We start from the raw sequence: 23,517 nt of genomic DNA on the forward strand, positions 1-23,517 counted from the left end.
CGTTGCTTTACCAACTGGGTGAGATTAAACGATTCCGCAAACAGCTCGCATTCTAGACCAGCATCGTCAGTCCGGGCAGAATGCAATAACCATTCAACATTGTGTATGTTAAAATCACCCAAAATGAGAAAGAATCATGAAATTCAAATGGTGCTTACCAAGAATCATCTGGTGCACTTCTGGTTTCGGCTGGAAACACATTCTGTAATAGCACGAAAGGCTCTAGGCTGGCTCCATTCACGACCACTTATCTTTAAGAAACTGGATGTTCTTGTCTACTTCATATCAAAACTATGTTCAGAAATCAGTTGGATGCTCAGCTCGACATGCGAGTAGTGCTCAGCACCAGGAAAACAAGGTTCATTGTGTCACGAGTCGGCGCGATTTTCTATTTAAATAAACTCGTGACATTGAACTTGGTGGGAAACCGCGAATACTAGTGGAATCCCAGTATGTATCACTCAGTCAACCGCCACATATTCATCCAATCGGGAGTGTTTTCAGAACCATTTTTCACTGTTTCATAAGTGATCGTCTTTGTGCGCGACATTAGCACTTCCGCTGAGTGATTTATTGTAAGTGTGTATCGCTCACACTAAATTCGTTAAGCCATTACCAAGTGTGGCCCGCTCTCGCCTCTCTCTCTCACAATTTGAAGTCAGTCAGCATTTGAGCGTCGTGGAAGCAGGTTCGATGGGCCCAGTGTGGAGCAGTGCCGCCGTTGTCCAGCGAATTCCTGAATTCCCACCTAGTGTGAGTCGACGAGAGGTTTAGCGCGTGTGGCAGCGTCCTTCCTCAGCAACGACGCCCAGTCCATTTTGCTTAGCCCACTCTCTGACCAGTATTTCTTTTTGTTTTTCCTAGGTTTAATTTAAGAGTTTAGCTTTGAGTGAGCGAGTGAGTGTTTCTCTGTTATTTTGAAGTCATTTGAGATGCATGTAACGTAAATTTATTTCATTGTAATCAATAAATTTACAGTTCTTTTCTTTTAAGCTTAATGTAATGTAAACTCGTGTTTTATTTCTCCACAAGCTTATTTCACTTATAGCTCTTAGTTTGCATAAATGTTTTGCATTATTCATATCTGGTACTTAGGCCAGTCCTTTTGTATTAAGCTTAAAATCCATTGTGCAACCAGGAGTTAATTGCACCAGCAAGAACCTGTTTATCATTAATAGCATTAGTTATTGATTGTCAGGGGTGGAGTCACTTTCTCCAGAGGCCAACAGTACTAATAAATAGCACGTGTGAGTAATTAGTCTCTGCTGTGTACTGTTGAGAAAGTTTATAAATTCTCGTCCTTGGAGAATCGGCTAAGTAAGCCGGCATAAAGTAATCATTGCTTGATTTTCACAAGTCAGTTCTTTGTCTTTGTTCTCAAGTATTATTGAATATTATTCTTTAATATTGCATACTCCTAAAAACCCCGTGACATTTGGCGACCTCATTCCGGGATATTAACTCCTAGCTCTAAAGCTGTTCAGGAGATAATACTCACTCATACTTAGGTATTTATTATTAAAGTCTATAGGCACTATCCTACTGGTGATTATTGATTCAGTTCTATTGATTTATGTAATAGTTTTCAGTCAGTTGTTTGTTTAATTTTCTTTCTTTACCAGTTTAATTAGATAAAACTGGTCACCACTAACCTGTGCCTATATTCTTTATTCTTGATTATTGGCATCTTCCTCTGCAAAATTGCAGTCAGTACTGAGTCGCTAGTTCACTTAGATTGAGTTAGCATCATGGCTGCCAACGTCTGTGTACAGGAAGCTAGAGATATGGGGCTTAGTGACCCCGAAAAAATTCAAAACTACGTCCTCTCACGGTTTAATTACGAGCAACAACGTGAGAAAGATGCTCATGAAAAACGCGAAAGAGAACGTGAACACGAGCGAAAACAATGCGAGGAATGTGAGAGAGAACGTGAACACGAGTGAAAACAACGCGAACTCGAGTTAGAACAAGAGCGAGAACAACGCGAATACGAGCGAGAATAACGTGAGAGAGAACGTCAACTCGAGTTAGAACAACGAGAGAGAGAACGTGAATACAAGCGAGAACAACAAGAACACGAACGTGCCGAGCGAGAAGCACGCGAAAAACATGAAATTGAAATGTTGAAGCTCAAGAGAGATTCCTTGGCTTCAGACACATCTGATGCATTTGGCCCAAGCTCCATGAGCGCTATCCCTCCACATATTATGGCGACCCCACACATCAAGCTTCCCCCATACAAGGAAGGCGAGCGAATCGAGCCATACATAGCTCGTTTTGAAGACATGGCTCAACTGTACCAGCTGGATGATGCAGCTAAGCGGCTTCAGTTTCTTAGCCTGTTTGAGGGCCCTGCCCTCGATATTCTGCACAGAATTCGTGGAGACAATCTCACGTATGAGATGATGAAGGCCACACCCGTCAAACCGTACAGTCTCACAGTTGATGACGCCAAGAGTCAGTTCATGAGGGCGCGTTTACAGGAAAAAGAGACTGCCGTTCAGTTTCTTGACCGGCTTACTGCTTACTTAGATGAGTGGATGGAGAAAGATGAAACTCCTTCCACGCATGAGGGGATAATTGACCTTATGCTGCACATGCAGCTAGAAAAGTCGTGGCCTATTGAACTTATGGCTAAGCTTAAGATCTGCCAGGTAAGAGATGCCAGCCAAATGGCGAAGAAGGCTGATGTATTCTTCACTGCATACGGGTATCAAACTCCCAAGCATCATACCTGGAACAGGAAAGCTGATAAATCTGGGAAACCGTCTCAGACTGAACCCCAGCAACAAGGCCGTTCTCAGAATAATGGCCAAGGTCCAAAACCGCAGAAGAAGGACCAGGGGCAAAACACTCAGAAACCTGAGTGGAAGTGGTACGACAAGCAGAACCCTAACCAGCAGCAGTACCAGTATTTCAAGCAGCAGCAGGGCAAGGACAAACCACGTAACCCTCAGTCAGGACAATCGACTTTAGTGTATCGGAGGCAGGATGCAAATGCAGCTCTCATGCCACAACAAGCGTACAGTGGTGCCAACCCCACCAGTACAAGTACTTGCCCGCACTTCACTAGTTCCCCAGCGACAGTGAACCCTCCTCCACAGATGGCCAATGCTCCATCTCCCCAGGCAGTGAGTATGACCCCTCAGGTATCAAATTCTCAGGGCACCATGTTTGCTGCATCATTTATTCAGCAGCCAAATCAGTGGCTAGCTGCTTCCTCCACAGGCCCTCCCACAAGTGACAGTGCCTTCCTTGTTCAGCCAGGATTTGTGGAAGCCATTCCTGTGAAGGTCCTGAAAGACAATGGTTCCTCAGGTTGCTCTGTCAGGCAGAGTCTAGTTCGGCCTGAGGAGTATACAGGTCGACAGATCCAAGCTAACCTTATTGATGGATCAGTGAGATTGTTCCCTGAGGCACGTATCCAGGTGGCATCTCCATTTTACACTGGTACGACACTCGCAGTTGTCATGCCAGAACCTTTATTTGACCTTATCATAGGCAATATTCCAGGTGCCAAGCATAGTTGCACCAAAGATGATGCTACTCAGATTTCGGCTACAGTAACACGAGCCATGGCTGAGGCTCCAGACTGTGTTACCCCGGTGACCATTGAATCGCCGCAAGATCTGATGTGTTCAAGATGTCCAAGAACAACATTCTGACCCGACACTTGCTGCCATGCGAAAGAAACGAAAGGGTAGAGTGATAAAGTATTCACGGGGAGGTCAAGCCAAGTTCCTTCGCAAACAAGGACAGCTGTACCATGAATCACGAACACCACAGGGAGAGGTTCGACTGCAGTTCGTCGTTCCCGCTAAGTACCGCCAAGCAGTGTTAGAATGGGGTCATTGTTCAGCCTCAGGAGGTCACCTGGGCAAAAGGAAGACCCAGGGCCATATCTGAGCTGACTTTTTCTGGCCAGGGATGGGACGAGAGATAGTTTTGTGCATTCCTGCAATGTGTGTTGTTACGGAACAGAGAAAGATAATGTACACTTTAAGTGAGAATACGAAGAGTCACTACTGTCCCGTAAAGTTCCAGGTTCAAAACAAAAGAGTTAGGTAAAATTACAAGTTAAAGTTTAATGCTCAAACTAACAACAAAACATTCAGGACTCATATGGATAATGTAATGGCAAATAAACAGGTTAAATATATGGTTAACTGCAATAGCCTCTATTAACACGAAATTAGCAAGAGTAAATTTATCTAAGTCAGCCCTGATAAATGAAAATACACAGGGTAATGCTCAGTTAATGCAAGATAAATTATTACAGATACAGAATATTATTTAAAATGACTGATATAAAACCCCACATTAATCACAAAGACCTCACTAGGCCTAAGAATCAACCCTATGCTACACAGTACAAGAAAAAATACAACAGTTATACTCAAATTACACACAGCTGCTAGATGTTTGGAGATTTCTTGAGCACTCACAATAATAATATCTGTACAGGGGAGGACAGAGATGTGAACAAAATGAGGAGCAGATCTAAGTGGCAATGATGCAGAGACTGAGCTCATTATATAGGGGCTGGCAGAGCTTGATACAACTTGTAAGAAGGACGCGCAAATGAAGCCATGGGGACAAAGAGCTGAAAATCCCGCTCGGAATAACAGAGAGAACGACTTACTCTACTATAACGGTAGAAGGGGGGGACTGAGGCAGAACACGCTCGTGATCAAACATGCAGCATACTGTGCGTTAAAATTACACAAAGGATGATGAAATCATAGGCTATGTAACACCTCCCCACAAAGAAAATAGAAATTTACAAAGGAAATTTCTTATTACTCTAAAACAATCTGTCTAAAGTCTAGATAAGCAATCTGCAATAACATTTTCTTTCCCCTTGACATGTTGTATGTCTAATGAATACTCCTGAAGAAGTAGACTCCATCTTGTCAATCTCTGATTTTTATCTTTAAACTTACTAAGGAATTTCAGTGGGTTATGATCGGTATCAATGACTATGGGGTCAAAACCAGAACACAAATAAAATGAAAAATGCTGTAAACCCAAAATCAAGGCCAAAAGCTCTTTCTCAATAGTTGAGTAGTTCTTTTGAGGTGGAGTGAACTTCTTACTCTAATAAGATACAGGATGTTCAATACCCTGATCATCCTCTTGCAGCAAAACAGCCCCAGCTCCTGTATCACTTGCATCAACAGCCATCTTAAAAGGCTTAGCAAAATTTGGAGTAGCGAGCACTGGCTGACTTAATAGAATAGCTTTAAGTTTGTTGAAAGAGGATTCACAGTTATCGGTCCAGACAAATTTAACTCCCTTTTTCAGTAGGTCTAAGTGGTGATACAAGAATAGAAAAGTTAAGAACAAATCTCCTGTAATAACCTACCATTCCCAAAAATCTTTGTAGCTCCTTCCTACTTTTAGGTCTGGGAAGATCACTTATAACCTGAACCTTAGCTCCTGGTGGTGCAACATGTCCATCACCAATTACATACCCAAGGTACTGAACTTTAGCTTGACCAAACTCACACTTTGATAAATTAGCTACAAGATTAGCATGAACCAAACGCTCAAGAAATTTACTGACATGGCATAGGTGATCTTTCCAGTTGTCACTGAAGATTAATACATCATCAATATAAACAACACACCCTGCCAAACCCTCTGTTACAACATTCATGAGCTTCTGAAATGTGGCTGGTGCATTCTTCATACCATATGGCATTACTGAACATGCAAAAGTCTTTCCTAGTGTTACAAAACATGAGATCTCCCTAGCACGTTCAGTCATAGGTACTTGCCAGTATCCCTTTAACAAATCAAACTTACTTATGTACCTAGCCTTTCCGATCTTGTCTATGCAATCTTCCACACGAGGGAGAGGGTAAGTGTCTGTTTTGGTTATCTGATTAACACGTCTGTAGTCAATGCAAAGCCGCTGTGACCCACCTGGCTTAGGGACCAGAGTGACAGGAGAACTCCACTCGCTCTGACAGGGCTCAATCATCTTGTGGTCCAACAGGTAGCCAAGCTCCTTCTGGATGAGAGGAACTTTCACTGGGTTCACACGGTAAGGAGGCAATTTAATTGGCTTTGCGTCTCCAACATCGACATCATGCATCAACACAGTGGTTCTTCCTGGAGTGGCACGGAACACTTGCGGGTACTCCTGCAGTAACGCCGAAAACTCCTGCCTTTCCTTGGGAGGTAGATGAGAAAGCTTAGTCTGGAGATCATTCATGATATCAGGATTCTTCCCCAAACTATCACTCAGGCTCATACTGCATGGGAGAGCCCCACTCGCAGACTCGGGTGGAACAGCTACAGTGCAGACTGGATTATTTTCGTCCCGCCTGTGATATAACTTTAGCATGTTGATGTGACACAGTTGCTTGCTCTTTCTACGATCTGGTGTGGCGATGACATAGTTGACATCACTGAGTTTCTTCTCCACGAAATAAGGGCCACCAAACTTGGCTTGAAGAGGTTGCCCATGAACTGGTAGCAGAATCAAAACCTGATCTCCTGGCTGAAAGTGGCGTAACCTGGACTTCTTATCATACCAAGTCTTCATCTTCCCCTGAGCAGCTCCAAAATTCTCTCTCGCCAGCTGTAAAGCAGTGGACAGCCGTTCTTTGAAATTCATCACATACTCCAGCAGGTTGACGTCATCTTCCTCCGACAGCCAGCATTCCTTGAGTAACTTAAGGGGTCCTCTTACTTCATGGCCAAACAGTAGTTCAAAATGTGAGAAGCCCATTGATTCATTTGGAGATTCTCTTGCGGCAAATACGACGAATGGAAGACCTTTATCCCAGTCTTTCTGATGTTCCAAACAGTATTTCTTGAGCATCGATTTGAGTGTTTGATGATATCTCTCCAACGCTCCTTGGGTCTGGGGATGGTAAGCTGAAGACGTGATCTGGGTGATGCCCAACTCTTTCAGAGACTGCTTGAAAACGTTTGACATGAAATTACTTCCCCGGTCGGACTGTGCCTCCTTGGGCAGACCAAACTTTGTGAAGAACCCTAGCATTTCCTTAACCACGTTCTTTGCTGAGATGTTTCTAAGTGGAATGGCTTCAGGATAACGAGTAGCCATATCAATCATGGTCAACACGTAAGAAAATCCTGAAGAAGTCTTAGGAAGAGGGCCCACAATATCCACCAACACACGGGTGAAAGGCGCCTCAAAAGGAGGAATGGGAACTAGAGGTGCAACCTTTTCGGTCTGATTACACTTCCCACAACTTGACAGGTGTGACAAGACTTACAATACCAGGAAACATCCCTGAAGATACCTGGCCAGTAGAAGTGTTTCAAAATGCGTGCCACAGTCTTCCTCACTCCAAGGTGTCCTGCCAAACTGGAATCATGAGCCACTCTAATGATATCCTGCCTACAAACACGAGGGATGACAACTTGATGTACAACCTCCCATTCACAGTCGGCTGATGCTGTTGGGGGTCTCCACTTCCTCATAGGTACTCCTGACTTTACATAATAATAAGTAGAAGCACCGGCTGACTCTTCTTCACTGTAAGCAGAGTTAGCTAGACCTTTCAACTCAGGGTCAGCAACCTGCAACTCAACCAACTCTTGACGAGACAAATTATCAACACTACGGGGTACTGCCTCATCTGGTGAGTGGTCCAAATTAGCAAGAAAAGTGTCAGCTAGGATAACATCATCATCATCATTATCCTCTAAATCACCAGTAACTTCAGACTTAGCCCTAGTGACAGCACATGCAGGGAACACATCAGGGACATCACAATCCTGGGACACAGCCACTGGCTCACTAGACAACTGAGGAGCTGGACACACTTGACTTCCACCAATATCATTTCCAAGTAAGAAAGTTACACCTGACATTGGGAGTGTCTCAACCAACCCAACCATAACGGAACCATTAACAAAACCAGACTCTAAATTCACTCTGCACAGAGGGACAGAGAAGTAATTATTCCCTACACCTTGTAAGATTACAGTTTCATCAGAGGAATTAACATTAGAGCCTAGAACACTGGTCAGCATAAGGGATTGGCAGGCACCTGTATCACGATATATTTTAACTGATTTCCTGTCATTACTGTCCAGAGGACGGACAAAACCATCAGACAGGAAATTAGCACATGAACTCTTGAGAGTGTCACCCACGTTACTGCTCAAAAGAGGAGCTTCATCATGAGAATTTAAGTTACCCCTCAAAGCAGGTTCAGTTAACTCAGTTAAAGAATTCTGGGAACTCTCAAGAGTGGACACTAGACCAATTGACTGAATATTTAAAGACTCCTTTTTGTTCACATCACGCTGTCTCCTGAAACATTTCTCCGTAGTATGACCAAGCTTACTACAATAAGTACATTTACTTTTCAGAAATCTAGAGGTGAAGCTGGTATTTACTTCCTGAGAAACATCATCCTTATTCTCTATCCTGTTACCTGTACTCTGAGTAGAGGCAACGTACTTACTCTCAGCTTTCCCTTTTTCTCTAGAATATCTCTTGTGAGTGAGAACATACTCATCAGCTAAAACTGCAGCATCAGACAAATTATCTATTCTTCTCTCATCAAGATATAGGCTTACATCTTTATAAATACACCTTTTGAAGTCCTCCAGCAAAATCATCTGCTTAAATCTGTCAAAATCAGAATCCACATTCTTAGAATTTAACCACTGCTCTAACAGATCTTCTTTGATTTTTGCATACTCAGCATGGGATTGCTTATCTTGCTTGTAAGTTGTCCTAAATTTTACTCTATAGGCTTCAGGAACAAGCTCATAGGCCTTAAGAATCAAGCTCTTAACTACATCATATTTATCAGATTGATCCTGAGGCAAAGATGCATAAGTTACTTGAGCTTTACCGGTGAGAACAGTTTGAAGGAGTACTGGCCAATACTTTTTAGGCCAATTAAAACCTGTAGCTACCCTCTCAAACAACTGAAAATACTTTGTTAAATCAGATTCATTAAAAGGAGGGACAAGTTTAACACTTTTAGCCACATCAAAATCATCAGAGCTAGATGATCCAATTCCACATTGTTTCATGCGATACTCATGGTCTGCCTGAATCCTAGCAAGTTCAACTTGTGCGTGAAACTCAGCCTCCTTAGCACGGGCCTCCTGCAGGGCTAGCTGTAACTTAGCTAATTCAATCTGCGTTTGCTCATTTGGAGGAGTTACATTAAACAAGCTTTCATTAATCATGTCAACAATTTGATCTTTAGAATGATGAGAGCGAACAACAATTCCCAATTGTTGAGCAACAAGCTTAAGTTCATTCTTTGTTCTGTTTTCTACATCACACACTGTTTGCACATTTGACAAAAAATCTTTGGCTTCATCAAGTGTAGTAATAGTAGACATGATTAATAAGTAACAGTCACAAAATATCAAGCAATATCCTTATGATAATATCCTGAATATCCTGATAAGAGGTCGCCAAATTTATGTTACGGAACAGAGAAAGATAATGTACACTTTAAGTGAGAATACGAAGAGTCACTACTGTCCCGTAAAGTTCCAGGTTCAAAACAAAAGAGTTAGGTAAAATTACAAGTTAAAGTTTAATGCTCAAACTAACAACAAAACATTCAGGACTCATAAGGATAATGTAATGGCAAATAAACAGGTTAAATATATGGTTAACTGCAATAGCCTCTATTAACACGAAATTAGCAAGAGTAAATTTATCTAAGTCAGCCCTGATAAATGAAAATACACAGGGTAATGCTCAGTTAATGCAAGATAAATTATTACAGATACAAAATATTATTTAAAATGACTGATATAAAACCCCACATTAATCACAAAGACCTCACTAGGCCTAAGAATCAACCCTATGCTACACAGTACAAGAAAAAATACAACAGTTATACTCAAATTACACACAGCTGCTAGATGTTTGGAGATTTCTTGAGCACTCACAATAATAATATCTGTACAGGGGAGGACAGAGATGTGAACAAAATGAGGAGCATATCTAAGTGGCAATGATGCAGAGACTGAGCTCATTATATAGGGGCTGGCAGAACTTGATACAACTTGTAAGAAGGACGCGCAAATGAAGCCATGGGGACAAAGAGCTGAAAATCCCGCTCGGAATAACAGAGAGAACGACTTACTCTACTATAACGGTAGAAGGGGGGGACTGAGGCAGAACACGCTCGTGATCAAACATGCAGCATACTGTGCGTTAAAATTACACAAAGGATGATGAAATCATAGGCTATGTAACAGTGTCCACGTACCACTATTCAGGGACATGTCCTTCCTGTGCTGTTTGAAACCACACCCGTAATCTCTGAGTCAGTTGAGAGACAGGGCAGTGGTGAAGTGGGTGCAGACCTGACGTCTCACCTGTTGGCCCCACAGGATACATCATGTCCAAGGCCTGTACATACATATGTACCGTAAGTTAAGGGGGAAGTTTGAGAACCTCGCAGAGACAGTCCGAGGCTGTGTATGAATTACCTTGTGGAACGTCTTGAGCTGTGGGCCTCTCTGAGGATTCCCAGAGAATGCACAATATCCACATGAGTGTTCACACCCACGGTGAGTGTTAAAACGTGACCTGCCCGAGATTGCGTAGTGATTCTCAGCTTCCTGTCGTTAATCATAAGTATAGGGTTTAACCAGTAAACTGTGTCCCCAGCGAATTGCAGCGTTTGATGTCCTGCAGAAATGCCCAGTCTTTTCGCTCCTGACCACATTCCCTGGTTAATTTAGCAAATTGCATCGTTTGATGTCCTGCAGAAACGCCCAGTCTTTTCGTTAATTAAGTTTAGGGTTTAACCAGTAAACTGGGCCAGCGTTTGATGTCCTGCAGAGACGCCTTGACTACGTTTCCTGGTTAATAATGTAAATAGTGTACATGTTGTAACATAAGTACTGATTGCAAGGCAGAGAGAGAGAGAAATGACACTTTTGATGCTCCACCTTGATTGCTTTTGCAGGTGCAGCTGGCGGGTGCAGCATTGCCGTGCAGAACAGCTGATCATCCCTGACGTATGCTGCCGGCTCTTCTCTTCTGCCTCGTTGTCATCATTTACTATTGACTTGCATTATGTAATTTTACACGTAGGTACAGTTACACTACAACTGTCACACCTACACCGTGTATCACATACATCATGCTACATAACAATTAGTTGTTAATGTAAATGTAGCAAACTTTTCGCTCAGTTTGACCTGAGTACAGGATTTTTCACCGCCGTCATGTCGTTTTTTCCTCAAGCTTACTTCTATTAACATAAATACGAGTTTTTTTCGCTCACTTAAGACTGTGACTTTCTCCTGTAGCAGGATAGCACACACACACCACAGTGTGAATCTTGTGTGAATGAGTAGGATTTATATGTATGTATATTGAAATTTTTTTTCTAGAGAAAAAAATTCATTTTTGAGGGAGCGTAATGTCATGAGTCGGCGCGATTTTCTATTTAAATAAACTCGTGACACTGAACTTGGTAGGAAACCGCGAATTCTAGTGGAATCCCAGTATGTATCACTCAGTCACCCGCCATGTATTCACCCTACCGGGAGTGTTTTCAGAACCATTTTTAACTGTTTCATAAGTGATCGTCTTTGTGCGCAACATTACCACTTCCGCTGAGTGATTTATTGTGAATGTGTATCGCTCACACTAAATTCATTAAGCCGTTACCAAGTGGGGCCCTCTCTCGCCTCTCTCTCACAATTTGAAGTCAGTCAGGATTTAAGCGTTGTGGATGCAGGTTCGATGGGCCCAGTGTGGAGCAGTGCCACTGTTGTCCAGTGAATTCCTGAATTCCCACCTAGTGTGAGTCGACGAGAGGTTTAGCGCATGTGGTAGCGTCCTTCCCCAGCAACGACGCCCAGTCCATTTCGCTTAGCTCACTCTCTGACCAGTATTTCTTTTCGTTTTTCCTAGGTTTAAGAGTTTAGCTTTGCGTGAGCAAGTGAGTGTATTCTCTTTGTTATTTTGAAGTATTTGAGACGCATGTAACGTAAATATATTTCATTGTAATCAATAAATTTACAGTTCTTTTCTTTTGAGCTTAATGTAATGTAAACTCGTGTTTTATTTCTCCACAAGCTTATTTCACTTATAGCTCCTAGTTTGCATAAACGCTTTGCATTATTCATAACTGGTACTTAGGCCAGTCCTTTTGTATTAAGCTTAAAATCCGTTGTGCAACCAGGAGTTAATTGCACCAGCAAGAACATGTTTATCATTAATAGCATTAGTTATTGATTGTCAGGGGTGGAGTTACTTTCTCCAGAGGCCAACAGTACTAATAAACAGCACGTGTGAGTAATTAGTCTCTGCTGTGTACTGTTGAGAAAGTTTATGAATTCTCGTCCTTAGAGAATCGGCTAAGTAAGCCGGCATAAAGTAATCATTGCTTGATTTTCACAAGTCAGTTCTTTTGTCCTTGTTCTCAAGTATTAGTGAATATTATTCTTTAATATTGCATATTCTTTAAAAACCCCATGACACATTGCCATAACTGAGGATAAACAACAGTAACATATTCAATGAGTTTGTGCGGCGAGCATTATCTTCCAAAACGCACTATGCAATGAATAAGTGTAATTAATGTTTGTAATTAATGATTTTGTTGTCAGTTATGTAGAATTGCCAATAATATATTAAAATCCACCATGGATCTGTTATTCAATACCCTTAAGAATAGTACTGTTCTTTCATGAAATTAGGTAGGGGTGAAAGAACTCTCTGGTGCTTTGCAGTGGATGCGAAGAAGAAAAAATTTAAGAACCACTGATATAAGCTATCGGGGTGTTACGATAGTAGAGATGCTTAGAGGTGGCGATGCAGAAGAAATGGAGTATCCTGAAGGCATAGGTAAGTCTAATATGGAAGGAGTTTTGGAGGCGGAAGGATAAGGGGGTCGGGGGAGGCGCCTGAGGGTCATAGGGTGAAGGAGGAGAGGAGAGTTCAAAAGAGGCAGGACGAACCTCAGCTGGGTTGGGGGAGGAGGGTGTAAAGAAGGGGTACAATGGCTGTTGTTTTTGAGGTCAGTATATTCCACTGACTCGGGGTTCCTAGGTAGCTCATAATTTGGGAAATTGTTTCACCATCATAACCAGCAGTAGTGTCCTACTCACGAGTGGATTATGGCGTATTTTCCCGGGTAGAAAACCAGTAAATTGTGGGGATGATGTAGGGGTCTCTGTAAGGAAGGACATAGCAGGTCGCGAGGTACCATGTGGCACAATTTTTACTTGTCGGGAGTGTATGAGAATCAGAGGACTCTTGGACATCTGACTATAGAGTGGAGGCCTTGCTGGTCGAATGAGCTGATGAGTGGTTGCTCTTGCTCAGCAGGTGGTAGTAGCAGTAGTTGTTCCCTAGGCATTTTGGCCGAACAGCCCCAAGTCCCTAAGGAGGGCCACGGCCGAAACCAGGCTTTCCCACAGAGCTCTCAAGGAGTATGTTGTGTTTTTGGCACAGGTGACTGTGTGCAATGCAGTCTTCCATAATGTGCTTAATAGTATGGGGCGTTGTGTTGCATCCTGGACAAGCATCAGTGACAGTCATCCAGCCTCTTCTGATAACTCAAGAGGGCTGGATGATGCCATCTCAGCCTGGCCAGATGGACCCTGTCCTCACAAGGGAGATAGGATTCAGAAGGGTAGATTTCAGGAGGCCGTGCATGCAGTTGTGTGTTGTCTTTGAGTGACTGAATGGTGTAGCAAGTGATTTGAGCATGGCTATGCTTCTGGAAGCTGGTTTGAGGTGGGCAAGGGAAGAGAGATGACACTCTGTGTATAATATCGTGTGCTGAATATTGTTTTGATGTTCCTTAATGTGTGTGGCTGTGCTGCCGTGTAGTGTAGTGGATGGTGTGGGTTTGTGGAGGCTGCAGCAAGAGTATGTGTCCCTCTCATGTGTAGACGATCCTTGACTTTAAGGACTTTGGTTCCCTGGTGTAGGTGGCCTGCAGGTGTTGTAGCTGTGCAACCTGTGATTATTTGGGGGGATTTTTCTGCATGGTCTGTAGAGTGTTGTAGTGTGTTTTAGTGGGGATTGAAGCCCACGCAGGGCTTGCATAGTTCATCAAAGAAAGTATATATTGTTTGTATAGTGTGGTGGTGGTTTCTTTGTTGTCAAAATGTTGTATGGGCAAGTGACCTTAGTGCATTCAGTCTTGGTCTTAATTTATTTTTAATGTTTGTGATTTGTTTAAATGATATGGATGTATGGATGTATTGTATGTTACACCAAGGATTGTGTGTGTGTGTGTGTGTGTGTGTGTGTGTGTGTGTGTGTGTGTGTGTGTGTGTGTGTGTGTGTGTGTGTGTGTGTTGTTTATGGTGAGGTGTGGAATGTAACTATATTCTGCTGTCCAGTTTGTGAGAAGGGCCAATGTAGATTTGGCTGGGACTGTTATGAGTCTGTGATGAACCATTCGTGTAGTGTGTTGAGGTAAGGTTGGAAGATGTGTGCAGTGTGTTTGCATTTTGGTGTGTACATGTAAGTGTTATGTCGTCTGCATAGGAAGCTATGTGTATTGTGTGTGGGGTGTGGGTATGTCGTGCATGTATAGGTTAAAGAGTGTAGGGGACAAAACAGATCCTTGGGGGACCGCCATTTGTGAAGTTTCTGATGTTCAATGACTGACCGACAGATGTTACATGTGTACATCTGCCTGCTAAATAGTCTGTCAGCCATCTTTTTGTGTTATTGTACATGTTGTGTTCAACATTTTCTTTGTGAGGTTGTGGTAGGTGATGATATCAAAAGCTTTGCCATGTAGGTAATTCTTGCTGGTGGCTAGAGTAGAGGACTGGTTATTCTTGCTTTAAGTGGAGTCCCAAGTGGACGATGATGAAGAGGGCTGATTGTCCTTGTGTGAGGAATCCCTAAGGGTTGAAGCATCCACATTGAAAAAAGGAAAAAAAAAGTTGTCGAGGCTGGGTTAACGCTGCCAGAATACTAGGACTAACTTTAGTCGATGGTTTTCAGTGAATGTTAAACGTACAGGATTTTTGAAGTTTGAGCAACTTTAAACTAACTGGTAGCGGCTAACCTGGATCTAACTTGCGACAAACTCGGCAGCAAACTAAATTTCAATTCGTTCAAACTGCTAAATCAAATTTTTGCTTACTTCTCAGAGAAGAGACCCGAGGCTAGTCTATGGCTTGTCGTGTCTACATGAAATAAAAAAGTCATTACCAGCTCCTAGACTCGAACCACGACACGTCCTCCCCTCACGTTTCCCAGTTCGTGCTCTCTACCAGTCGCACTTTCAGATGAACTTAATGAAAGTGTTCATTCTCGTGACTTTGATGATGCCAAAGTTGCATCAACTTTTATCTGCAAAATTATGAGCTTTGGATGCTCATATGCGGTGTATGCGATTGATGTGCACCTTACAGACAGATAGTGTAGTCCAGGGATCTAATTATTTGGCCGTTCTTTCAAAACTGATTAATAATATTAATAGGTTAACCTGTCGTTAATATTCGCTGTAGGCTGCATATTCCAGTTATTTCCTTTGTCAGTTACCAGATAAGGAAAATATTTGCTCACTGGTTAATAAGCGAAATAACTTAGCTCTTTACTCTCAAGGACTGACTGATTCTCATTTAAATAAAATAACAGCCAGGAGCAGTGGAAACAAAATATTACAAATTATATAAACTACAAAACACGCAAATACTTAGTCATATATCATCCAAGACTGACCACAGAAGGTATTCCCATCTCAAAAGAATCTTTGCGCAAGTCCAAAAAACTCTGGTACAAATTATCGTTTACGTATTATCTGCACATCGTTAAATCAAACCAAACTTTGACGTAAGCACAATCCAGCGGTTATCTTAAGGCTTGCCCAAGTCCCCAAACATCTAATTAAAACTCATGGTTTATGTACCGTCTGCACACCATTAGATCTATCAAAAACATGGCCCAACACCATCTACTGCTGTATCTAATCTATATCTTAATGTCTGCCCGAAGTCCACAATAATGCTGGTATAAATTCATCATTTTGGTAACGTATGCACACCGTGAATCTAATCAACCCATGCGCTAAATATCATCCAATCGATAGCTCAAGGTTTGCTGCTGTGTGAGCAAAAGGCTGGTTGCTCTTACCACGTGAGGAATCCTTGTTAGAACAACAACAAAGTAGAGTGAAGGTTGCTCTTGCCACGTGTGAAATCCTCGTTGGTTGACTGGACAGAGACTGGTCACTTTTACCCTGTGAAGAGCAACTACTCCCTGGTGTGGTGTAAGCGGGATCTAACTTGGTGGATACATGAGGGAAAGGTGGTCGTTTTTTTTTTTTTTTTTTTTTTTTATGCGAGGAAGAAGGAACCAAAGGCCATGAGCCCGCAGTAACAGTTCCCTCCAAGAGAAAAACAAAATACAATATAGAGCCAAATTCAAGATCCGATCATTTTGAGATGCCTGGACACACTGCGTTTGAAAGACTGGAGATCATAGGCAGCAGGAAATACAGACAGAGGGAGACAGTTCCAGAGCTGACCTGTTGCATAAATGAAAGACTGGGAGTAACGGTTAACTCTTGCATTAGAGAGTTGGACAGAAAAGGGATGAGAGTTTGCTGCCAGAGCACCCGTCATAGAGGTGGAGGAATGCATGCAGACAGTTCCGAGGAGCAGTGACCATTAAAGTAGCGATAGAAAAGAGATAAAGATGCAACAGTGCGGCGAAGAGACAGAGGTTGAAGGGAGTCAGTAAGAGAGGAGAGTTAATGAGACGAAAAGCCTTTGACTCCACCCTATTGAGAAGAGCTGTATGTGGGGAGCCACCCCACACATGAGAGTTGTACTCCACACAGGGGCGGATAAAACCCCTGTATAGAGTCAACAATTGCGCAGGGGTAAAGAAAGAGCGGAGTCGGCTTAGCACACCCAATCTCTTGGAAGCAGATTTTACAAGAGATGTAATATGATCTTTCCAAGATAAGTCCCGAGTAAATGAAACCCCAAGCATGTTCAAGGATGATGCAGGATTAATTTGAATATTATTAAACATTAGTGGGTATACCTGTGGAAGATTTTGTCGGGTTGATAGGTGTAAGAACTGAGTCTTAGATGCATTAAAGACAACCATATTATTTTTACCGCAGTCAGAGATACGAGCCAAGTCAGACATTAGGTGTGCCATAGCCTCATCCCTTGTTTGTTGAAGTAACTGTTGAGATGGGCGTTGCGGGAACCGAATGGAAAGGTGAAGGGTGGAGTCATCAGCGTATGAGTGGATATGGTTAGATGTACAGCTTAGAAGATCATTGATGAATAAAAGGAAGAGAGTTGGTGATAGGACAGAGCCCTGAGGAACACCACTGTTGATAGATCTAGGAGAAGAACGATGGCCGTCTACAACAGTGGCTATAGAACGACCAGAAAGGAAGCTAGCGATGAAGGCACAGATAGAAGGATAGAAACCGTAGGAGGGCAGTTTGGAAATTAAAGATTTATGCCAGACTCGATCGAAAGCCTTTGAGATGTCAGGTGCAATGGCAAAGCTTTCGCCAAAGTCCCTAAAGGAGGATGACCAGGAGTCTGAAAGGTAGGTGAGAAGATCGCCAGTGGAGCGTCCCTGACGGAACCCATACTGACGATCGGAAAGAAGGTTGTGATAGGAAAGATGCCTTAAAATTTTTCTATTAAGAATTGACTCGAAAACTTTCGAAATATAGGACGTTAAAGCAATTGGACGATAGTTGGAGGGTTGGGAGTGGTCACCCTTCTTTGGGACTGGCTGAATGAGAGCAAACTTCCAGCAAGAAGGAAAGGTACAAGTTGACAGACAAAGACGAAAGAGTTTGCCTAGGCAGGGTGTAAGCACAGAAGCACAGTTCTTGAGAACAACAGGAGGGACCCCATCAGGCCCATATGCCTTGTTAGTACTGAGGCCAGTGATGGCAGAAAATACATCAACTGAAGAAATTTTAATGTCAGCCATGAGGAAGTCAGAGGGGGGAAGTGATGGAGGAACAGCACCGGAATCGTCTAAGGTAGAATTGGAGGAGAAAGTCTGTGCGAAGAGATCTGCTTTATCAGTAGAAGAAATAGCTACAGAACCATCAGAGTAGAAAAGAGGAGGGAAGGATGATGAGGTAAAGTTGTTAGAAAGATTTTTGGCAAGATGCCAGAAGGAGCGGGAAGAATTCGAGTTGGAGAGTTGAGAGCATTTAGTATGGATGAAATTATTTTTAGTAGAGCGAAGAACAGACTTAGCACGATTCCGGGCAGAAACGTAAAGATGATGTGATTCAGGGGTGGGTTGGCTCCAGTACCTTTTGTAGGCCCTCTCCTTGTTGCGGACAGCATTAGAAGAAGCGTGGTTAAACCAAGGCTTTCTTGCGTTAGTCAAAGGATATGAGAAAGGAATGTATGCTTCCATGGCCGAGAGAATAACCTCCGTAATGCGCAAGGCACACTCAGATGGCTCATGGCCATGGAAGCAATAATCATTCCAGGGAAAATCAAAGAAGTACTGCCTGAGGGCCTCCCAGTCTGCGGCTCCAAAATGCCACAGACGACGTTTCCCTGGAGGGTCCACAGGCCGTACCGGAGTGATAGGACAGGTTAAGGTAATAAGGTTATGATCGGAGGAGCCCAACGGAGAGAAAAGATTAACAGAGTAAGCAGAAGGATTAGTTGTGAGGAAGAGGTCAAGTATGTTGGAGCTCTCTCCAAGGCGGTCAGGGATACGGGTAGGGTGCTGTACAAGCTGCTCTAGGTCATTAAGGATAGAAAAGATGTAGGCTTGTTCACCAGGTGGATCCGTGAAAGGAGAGGAGAGCCAAAGGTGGTGGTGAACATTGAAATCTCCAAGAATGGAGATTTCAGAGAAAGGAGAAATGGATAGAATGTGTTCCATCGTAGAAGTAAGATAGTCGAAGAATTTTTGATAGTCAGTAGAATTAGGGGATAAGTAAACAGCACAGATATATTTAGTCAGAGAATGACAGGAAAGCCGAAGCCAGAGTGTGGAGAATTCAGAAGAATCAAGTTCAGGAACACGAGAGCAAGATAAGTCGTTGCGTATATATACACAACAGCCACCTTTGGCTTTGAAATGAGTATAGAGAAAGTAGGAGGATACAGAAAAGGGTTTGCTGTCAGTTGCCTCAGACAGCTGAGTCTCCGTAGAAAAAGAAGGTGAGGTTTTGAGGAGGAGAGGTGGTGCTCAACAGAGCGAAAGTTAGAGGAAAGGCCGCGAATGTTGCAGAAATGAAGAAGAAGAGAGTCAGACAGTGGTTCCAGGCACCTTGAGTCGTCATCGGGAGAGGGGCAGATGGTGGGGGCATTTATGGTCCCCCCCCCTGGGGACTCCGAGGCTTGATATAACGACGCCATTTTAGGTAAATTTTGAATAGGAAGTGTAGTGTGTACTGTGCATGTAGTTTGGTGAAGATAGTTAGAGAAATTTGTACTTGAGAGCATGCTGGCCTACTCTCTGTGTAACTGAGACACTGAAAAAGTTCAGCAAAGGGGGATGGTCAGGAACTAGTCCTGAGGGCTGATGAAACGGGAGCTCCAGCACTCCCTGTCATCAGCTTTCCATCCACCTCGGGAGTACTGCCCTGCTCGACTGGTGCTACAGTCTACTTTAGCGCCAGGCCGTGATATTCAGGGTCTGATGGCTACTGAGGAGGATGAACAAGAAAGGGCATTATGGAGTGGAAAATCGGAAGGTCGAGGGTAAGAAATTGGAGGTGAAGGGGACGGAGTGAAGTAGGAATAGAGGAATCTACTGGAAATAGGGACAACAAGTGACTGGAAGGCGAGAGGTGTAGAAGGAGAGGGAGAGGAAGTAAAAGGAATAGGCAGTGATGTAAGACAAGAACCATGATGTGAGCCACTGGAGGAATATGGGGAATGAGATACAGATGAGGAAAGAGAAGAGGAAGATGTAAAAGGTAAACTTGGAATAGGACTGGGAACTGGATCAGCGGCGGATGGAAGGGACGACGTAGATTGTGGCATAAAGGATTGGATGCTTTTATCATATGGCCTATGTTGAAGGAACCTCGCTGGCGACCAGCCACGGAAAGTCAACCTCTCAGTCTGATGAATTCAAACAACTTCATACTCAAACAAGAATGTTGAACAACCACAGTCATAGATGGCAAGCTCTTCCTGACAGTTTGGACAACACAGGTAACAAGAGCGCACTCTTCCTGAGAATGGCCTGGACCAGCACACAATGGACATCGTTTCAGAGGGCGGCAGTGTTTGTCAGGATGGCTGCAGCGTCAGCAATTTGTATCTTGGCAATGAGAGGAATAGATTCGTTCACTGACATGTGGGCACCTCCAAGAATAACAGTATTTCGAAGTTAATGATTGTCAAATGTGATCTAAGAAATACTGATAAGACGTCGTCTTGTATGTGGAGAGCTAGTGAAACAGTGAACTTACTGTACCTGATAACTGTGTTCAATTAGAATGAACGCTAGTTTGAAGCATTCCCTGATGGTCCTGTCATTATACTTAAGAAGGAAGGGTAAGACAACAGTTCCAGTACATGAATCAGGGACCTTATCCTGGTGAACAGGGAAAGACTCTACCCTCTATATTGACAAGTCCAGTCAGTCAGTCTGCTCTGGTGTTTGCACAGTAACAAGTTAGGAGTTGTCTTGCCAAGAGTGGAAGATGATGCCAGGACCAACATTAAGGATAACTGTAGATTGAACAGGTCACTGGCTGAGGGGGATGACTCACCTGGGATGATAAAGACCATTTTCTGTGATTCAGAAGCAAAGAGTGTATCACATGAGGGAGGAATATTCGTGAGGAGAGAAGGACGAGAGCAGGAAGAGGTGTTGTGAGTAAAAGTTGAAACCATACCAGAACCAGAAGGAAGAGAAGCTGAAGCAGAGTAGGGGTCGTAGAGATTGGAAAAGAATATGAGACTTAGGGTGATCAATGAATGTGTAGCCGCAGGCAGTATGCTGGTCGTTGGGAATTTAGTCAAGATGTCATGTGGATCAATGTGGGAAGAGACAAATTTATCATCTGGTGTCAAATGAGACATATATTGATGAAGCCGCATTCATAATTACCTCTGCCAAGGAGGTTATGTTGTACACTCTGTTGGTTTGTCTCTCTGTCTGTTAGCAGGATTACTCAAAAAGTTATGAACGGATTTTGACAAAATTTTGTATTAGGGTGGGCCATGGACCAAGAAAGAAATTAAATTTGGGGGCGGATCCGGATCCAGACCCGAAGTATCCCGGACAATATCTCCAAAAGTTCCCAATGAATTTCAATGAAACATTGTAGAATGGTGGGTCATGGACCAAGAAAGAATTGATTAAATTTGGGGGCGCATCAGGATCGGGATCTGGATCCGGATTCTTTTTAATGGCATTGGCATAGATATGCGCTCTCTGGTTGCTTTCTAGTTGACAACAGAGATATCTATAGAGCATAGAAATATTGTAGTGGGAGTCGTGAGAAAATTGCCTACCCCAGAATGGGGGAACCTAGCACAAACCGGCTGAAATGGGATATCTCATAATCCCAGGGGACATCCTGAAAGTACTCTCGTAATAGCATAACATCACTCCCCAAAGGCTGCAGAGACCTCGTCACCCTGCGCCCCAAGAGCCCAGACACTCAACCAACCAACACAAGAGACACCGAGCCAGACGGCGACTCCTTAGACAGGTGGCTCCAATGACCCATACTGGTAACCTAAGACAAAGACAGTAATCTAACGCAAATCTTTCGTGTTTTACAACCAGATTCATTGTTTCACTGCAGTTTCAAATACTGTTAGATCAGGTTCGATATATCCCAAGCTTCTTATCTAAATGATGGGTGCTCAGCCTTTTCTGATATTGGGTTTAGCAAGATCTGACGGCCTCATTCTTCCAATAATGAATTCATGTAAAATGTACAAGAGTGCTAAAACTTCTCTCCAAAGTATTCGGGTATAGTTTAATTATTTGGTGTTACTGATTCTTAGTCCATGTTCCGCAGATGTGAATACAGTTGATGAAGTGCCAATTCAATAAATATTGCTGGCTAAAATTTAGACATCGGTGTCTTAAACATGTAAAAATTAACTGTATTCACTTTTGTTGCAGAATGGGCAAGATAGATATTGCTCGATGGTTGAGGAGTCCTAAGCCAAACAGGTAAATAATTCACGTATTACCTTCCTCCCAGTCCATAATAACATGACTGATGAATATAGACGAGTATTGCTTCAAGTGAAAGAGCTACCTGACTCTCTTTTCAAGTCGTTTTGTTCGTCCTAGCCTAACCAAATCTAACGTAGCTTAACCTAGCTTAATCTAACCTAACCTATTTTAAAGTAACCAGAATAACTCAGTTATGGATGGATTTTGGGACGAGATCGACCTGTATCCACTTGACTTACCTGGGTGTAAAGATCCTCCATGTGCAGGACTGGCACTTGAGCTACCTGGGTGCCAGTGAAAAACTTCGTAAGAGCCTGTGGGTGACCCTGTGCCAGCACCAGGGCGGGTCTGGCGTCCAGAAGGATGTGATCCACGCGGTCCTTGGGGAAGGTCACGTCCAATGGCAGATAGGCAGCTCCTGCCTGCAGTATCACAGATGCTGATCAAGTGATTGCATAGGTGGCATGTTGTCTCAAAGTCCACTGGTTTAGTTCCACGCTACAGCAGAAAACAGTTTTATGGTAATTTACTTAACACAGACTTTCCTGAGCTTCCATAACACGCACTGCATGCCGTAGAAATGATCCCACTAATATTGTTGCAATAGTTCTAAGGGAGACAGCCCTAGTATGTATTGTGTACAAACGATAGGTATTAATGTTAATGTGGTGATATATGAAAGGGTGTGGCATGCAGGAAGATTGCTAGTCTTTGAGAAAATTGTTATCAGGTGAATCCCGAGTGCCTCCCCTCCCCCCCCAAAAAAAAAGATGAATATGAATTTGATACATTTTGTGTTGTTTTCCCGGATTTTTTTTTTTTTTTAGGCTTCACCTTTGTTTCTTTGTATTAAAAACCCTCTCTCTAAAATAGTGCATTTTCATGCAAACTATAACTAAAAGGTCAATAATCAGTTGCTTTATATCACTTCCTCTTAACCCTGATGACGTATATTTCCTTTATTTATTTACATCTTTCAGACGAGTCTGTTATTACAGAGAGCTTCATAATACTGAGTTGGTTAATGAAGACTATATCTAACACCTTAGCTTCAAGCACTTTCTAAAACAAAATCGTCTGAAGGAATGCAGAAATATACAAGAGAGTTGTCCTCAGAATGGAAGTGTTAAGTATGAGAACTTAAGAGTAACTTTTATAAATACCTTGTGAATGGCAAGCAAAGCGATAACCATTTCCGCGGACGGAGCCATGCACACTGCCACCACTCTATCGCCATCAGGGTTCGATGAAGTTGTACCTCTGAAGTGCCTCAACAAACACCTATACATGGAAATGAAGGTGGGTCTTAGGTTAGAATGGGGTAGGCCTGGTAAGGGTAGGGTAGGTTAGATTAAATGAACTTAGCTAAGCTTAGCTAAACTAATTAGAGCAGA

General features: G+C 42.9%; 1 protein-coding gene across 1 annotated transcript in view; it reads right to left on the reverse strand.

Moving 5' to 3' along the window:
* LOC145414572 (beta-alanyl-bioamine nonribosomal peptide synthetase ebony-like) overlaps positions 1–23,517 on the reverse strand; it is a 178,681-nt gene that overhangs the window by 145,678 nt on the left and 9,486 nt on the right. The window contains exons 2-3 of the mRNA XM_080284090.1: positions 23,287–23,404; positions 22,363–22,545 (exon numbers count right to left, since the gene is read on the reverse strand). Coding sequence (XP_080140216.1) covers positions 22,363–22,545; positions 23,287–23,404 — 301 coding nt within the window. The remainder of the gene's footprint in view (positions 1–22,362; positions 22,546–23,286; positions 23,405–23,517) is intronic.

Source organism: Coenobita brevimanus, chromosome 100, assembly GCF_032717465.1.
Source record: "Coenobita brevimanus isolate Jiangsu-jjx chromosome 100, ASM3271746v2, whole genome shotgun sequence".
Taxonomy (NCBI): domain Eukaryota; kingdom Metazoa; phylum Arthropoda; class Malacostraca; order Decapoda; family Coenobitidae; genus Coenobita; species Coenobita brevimanus.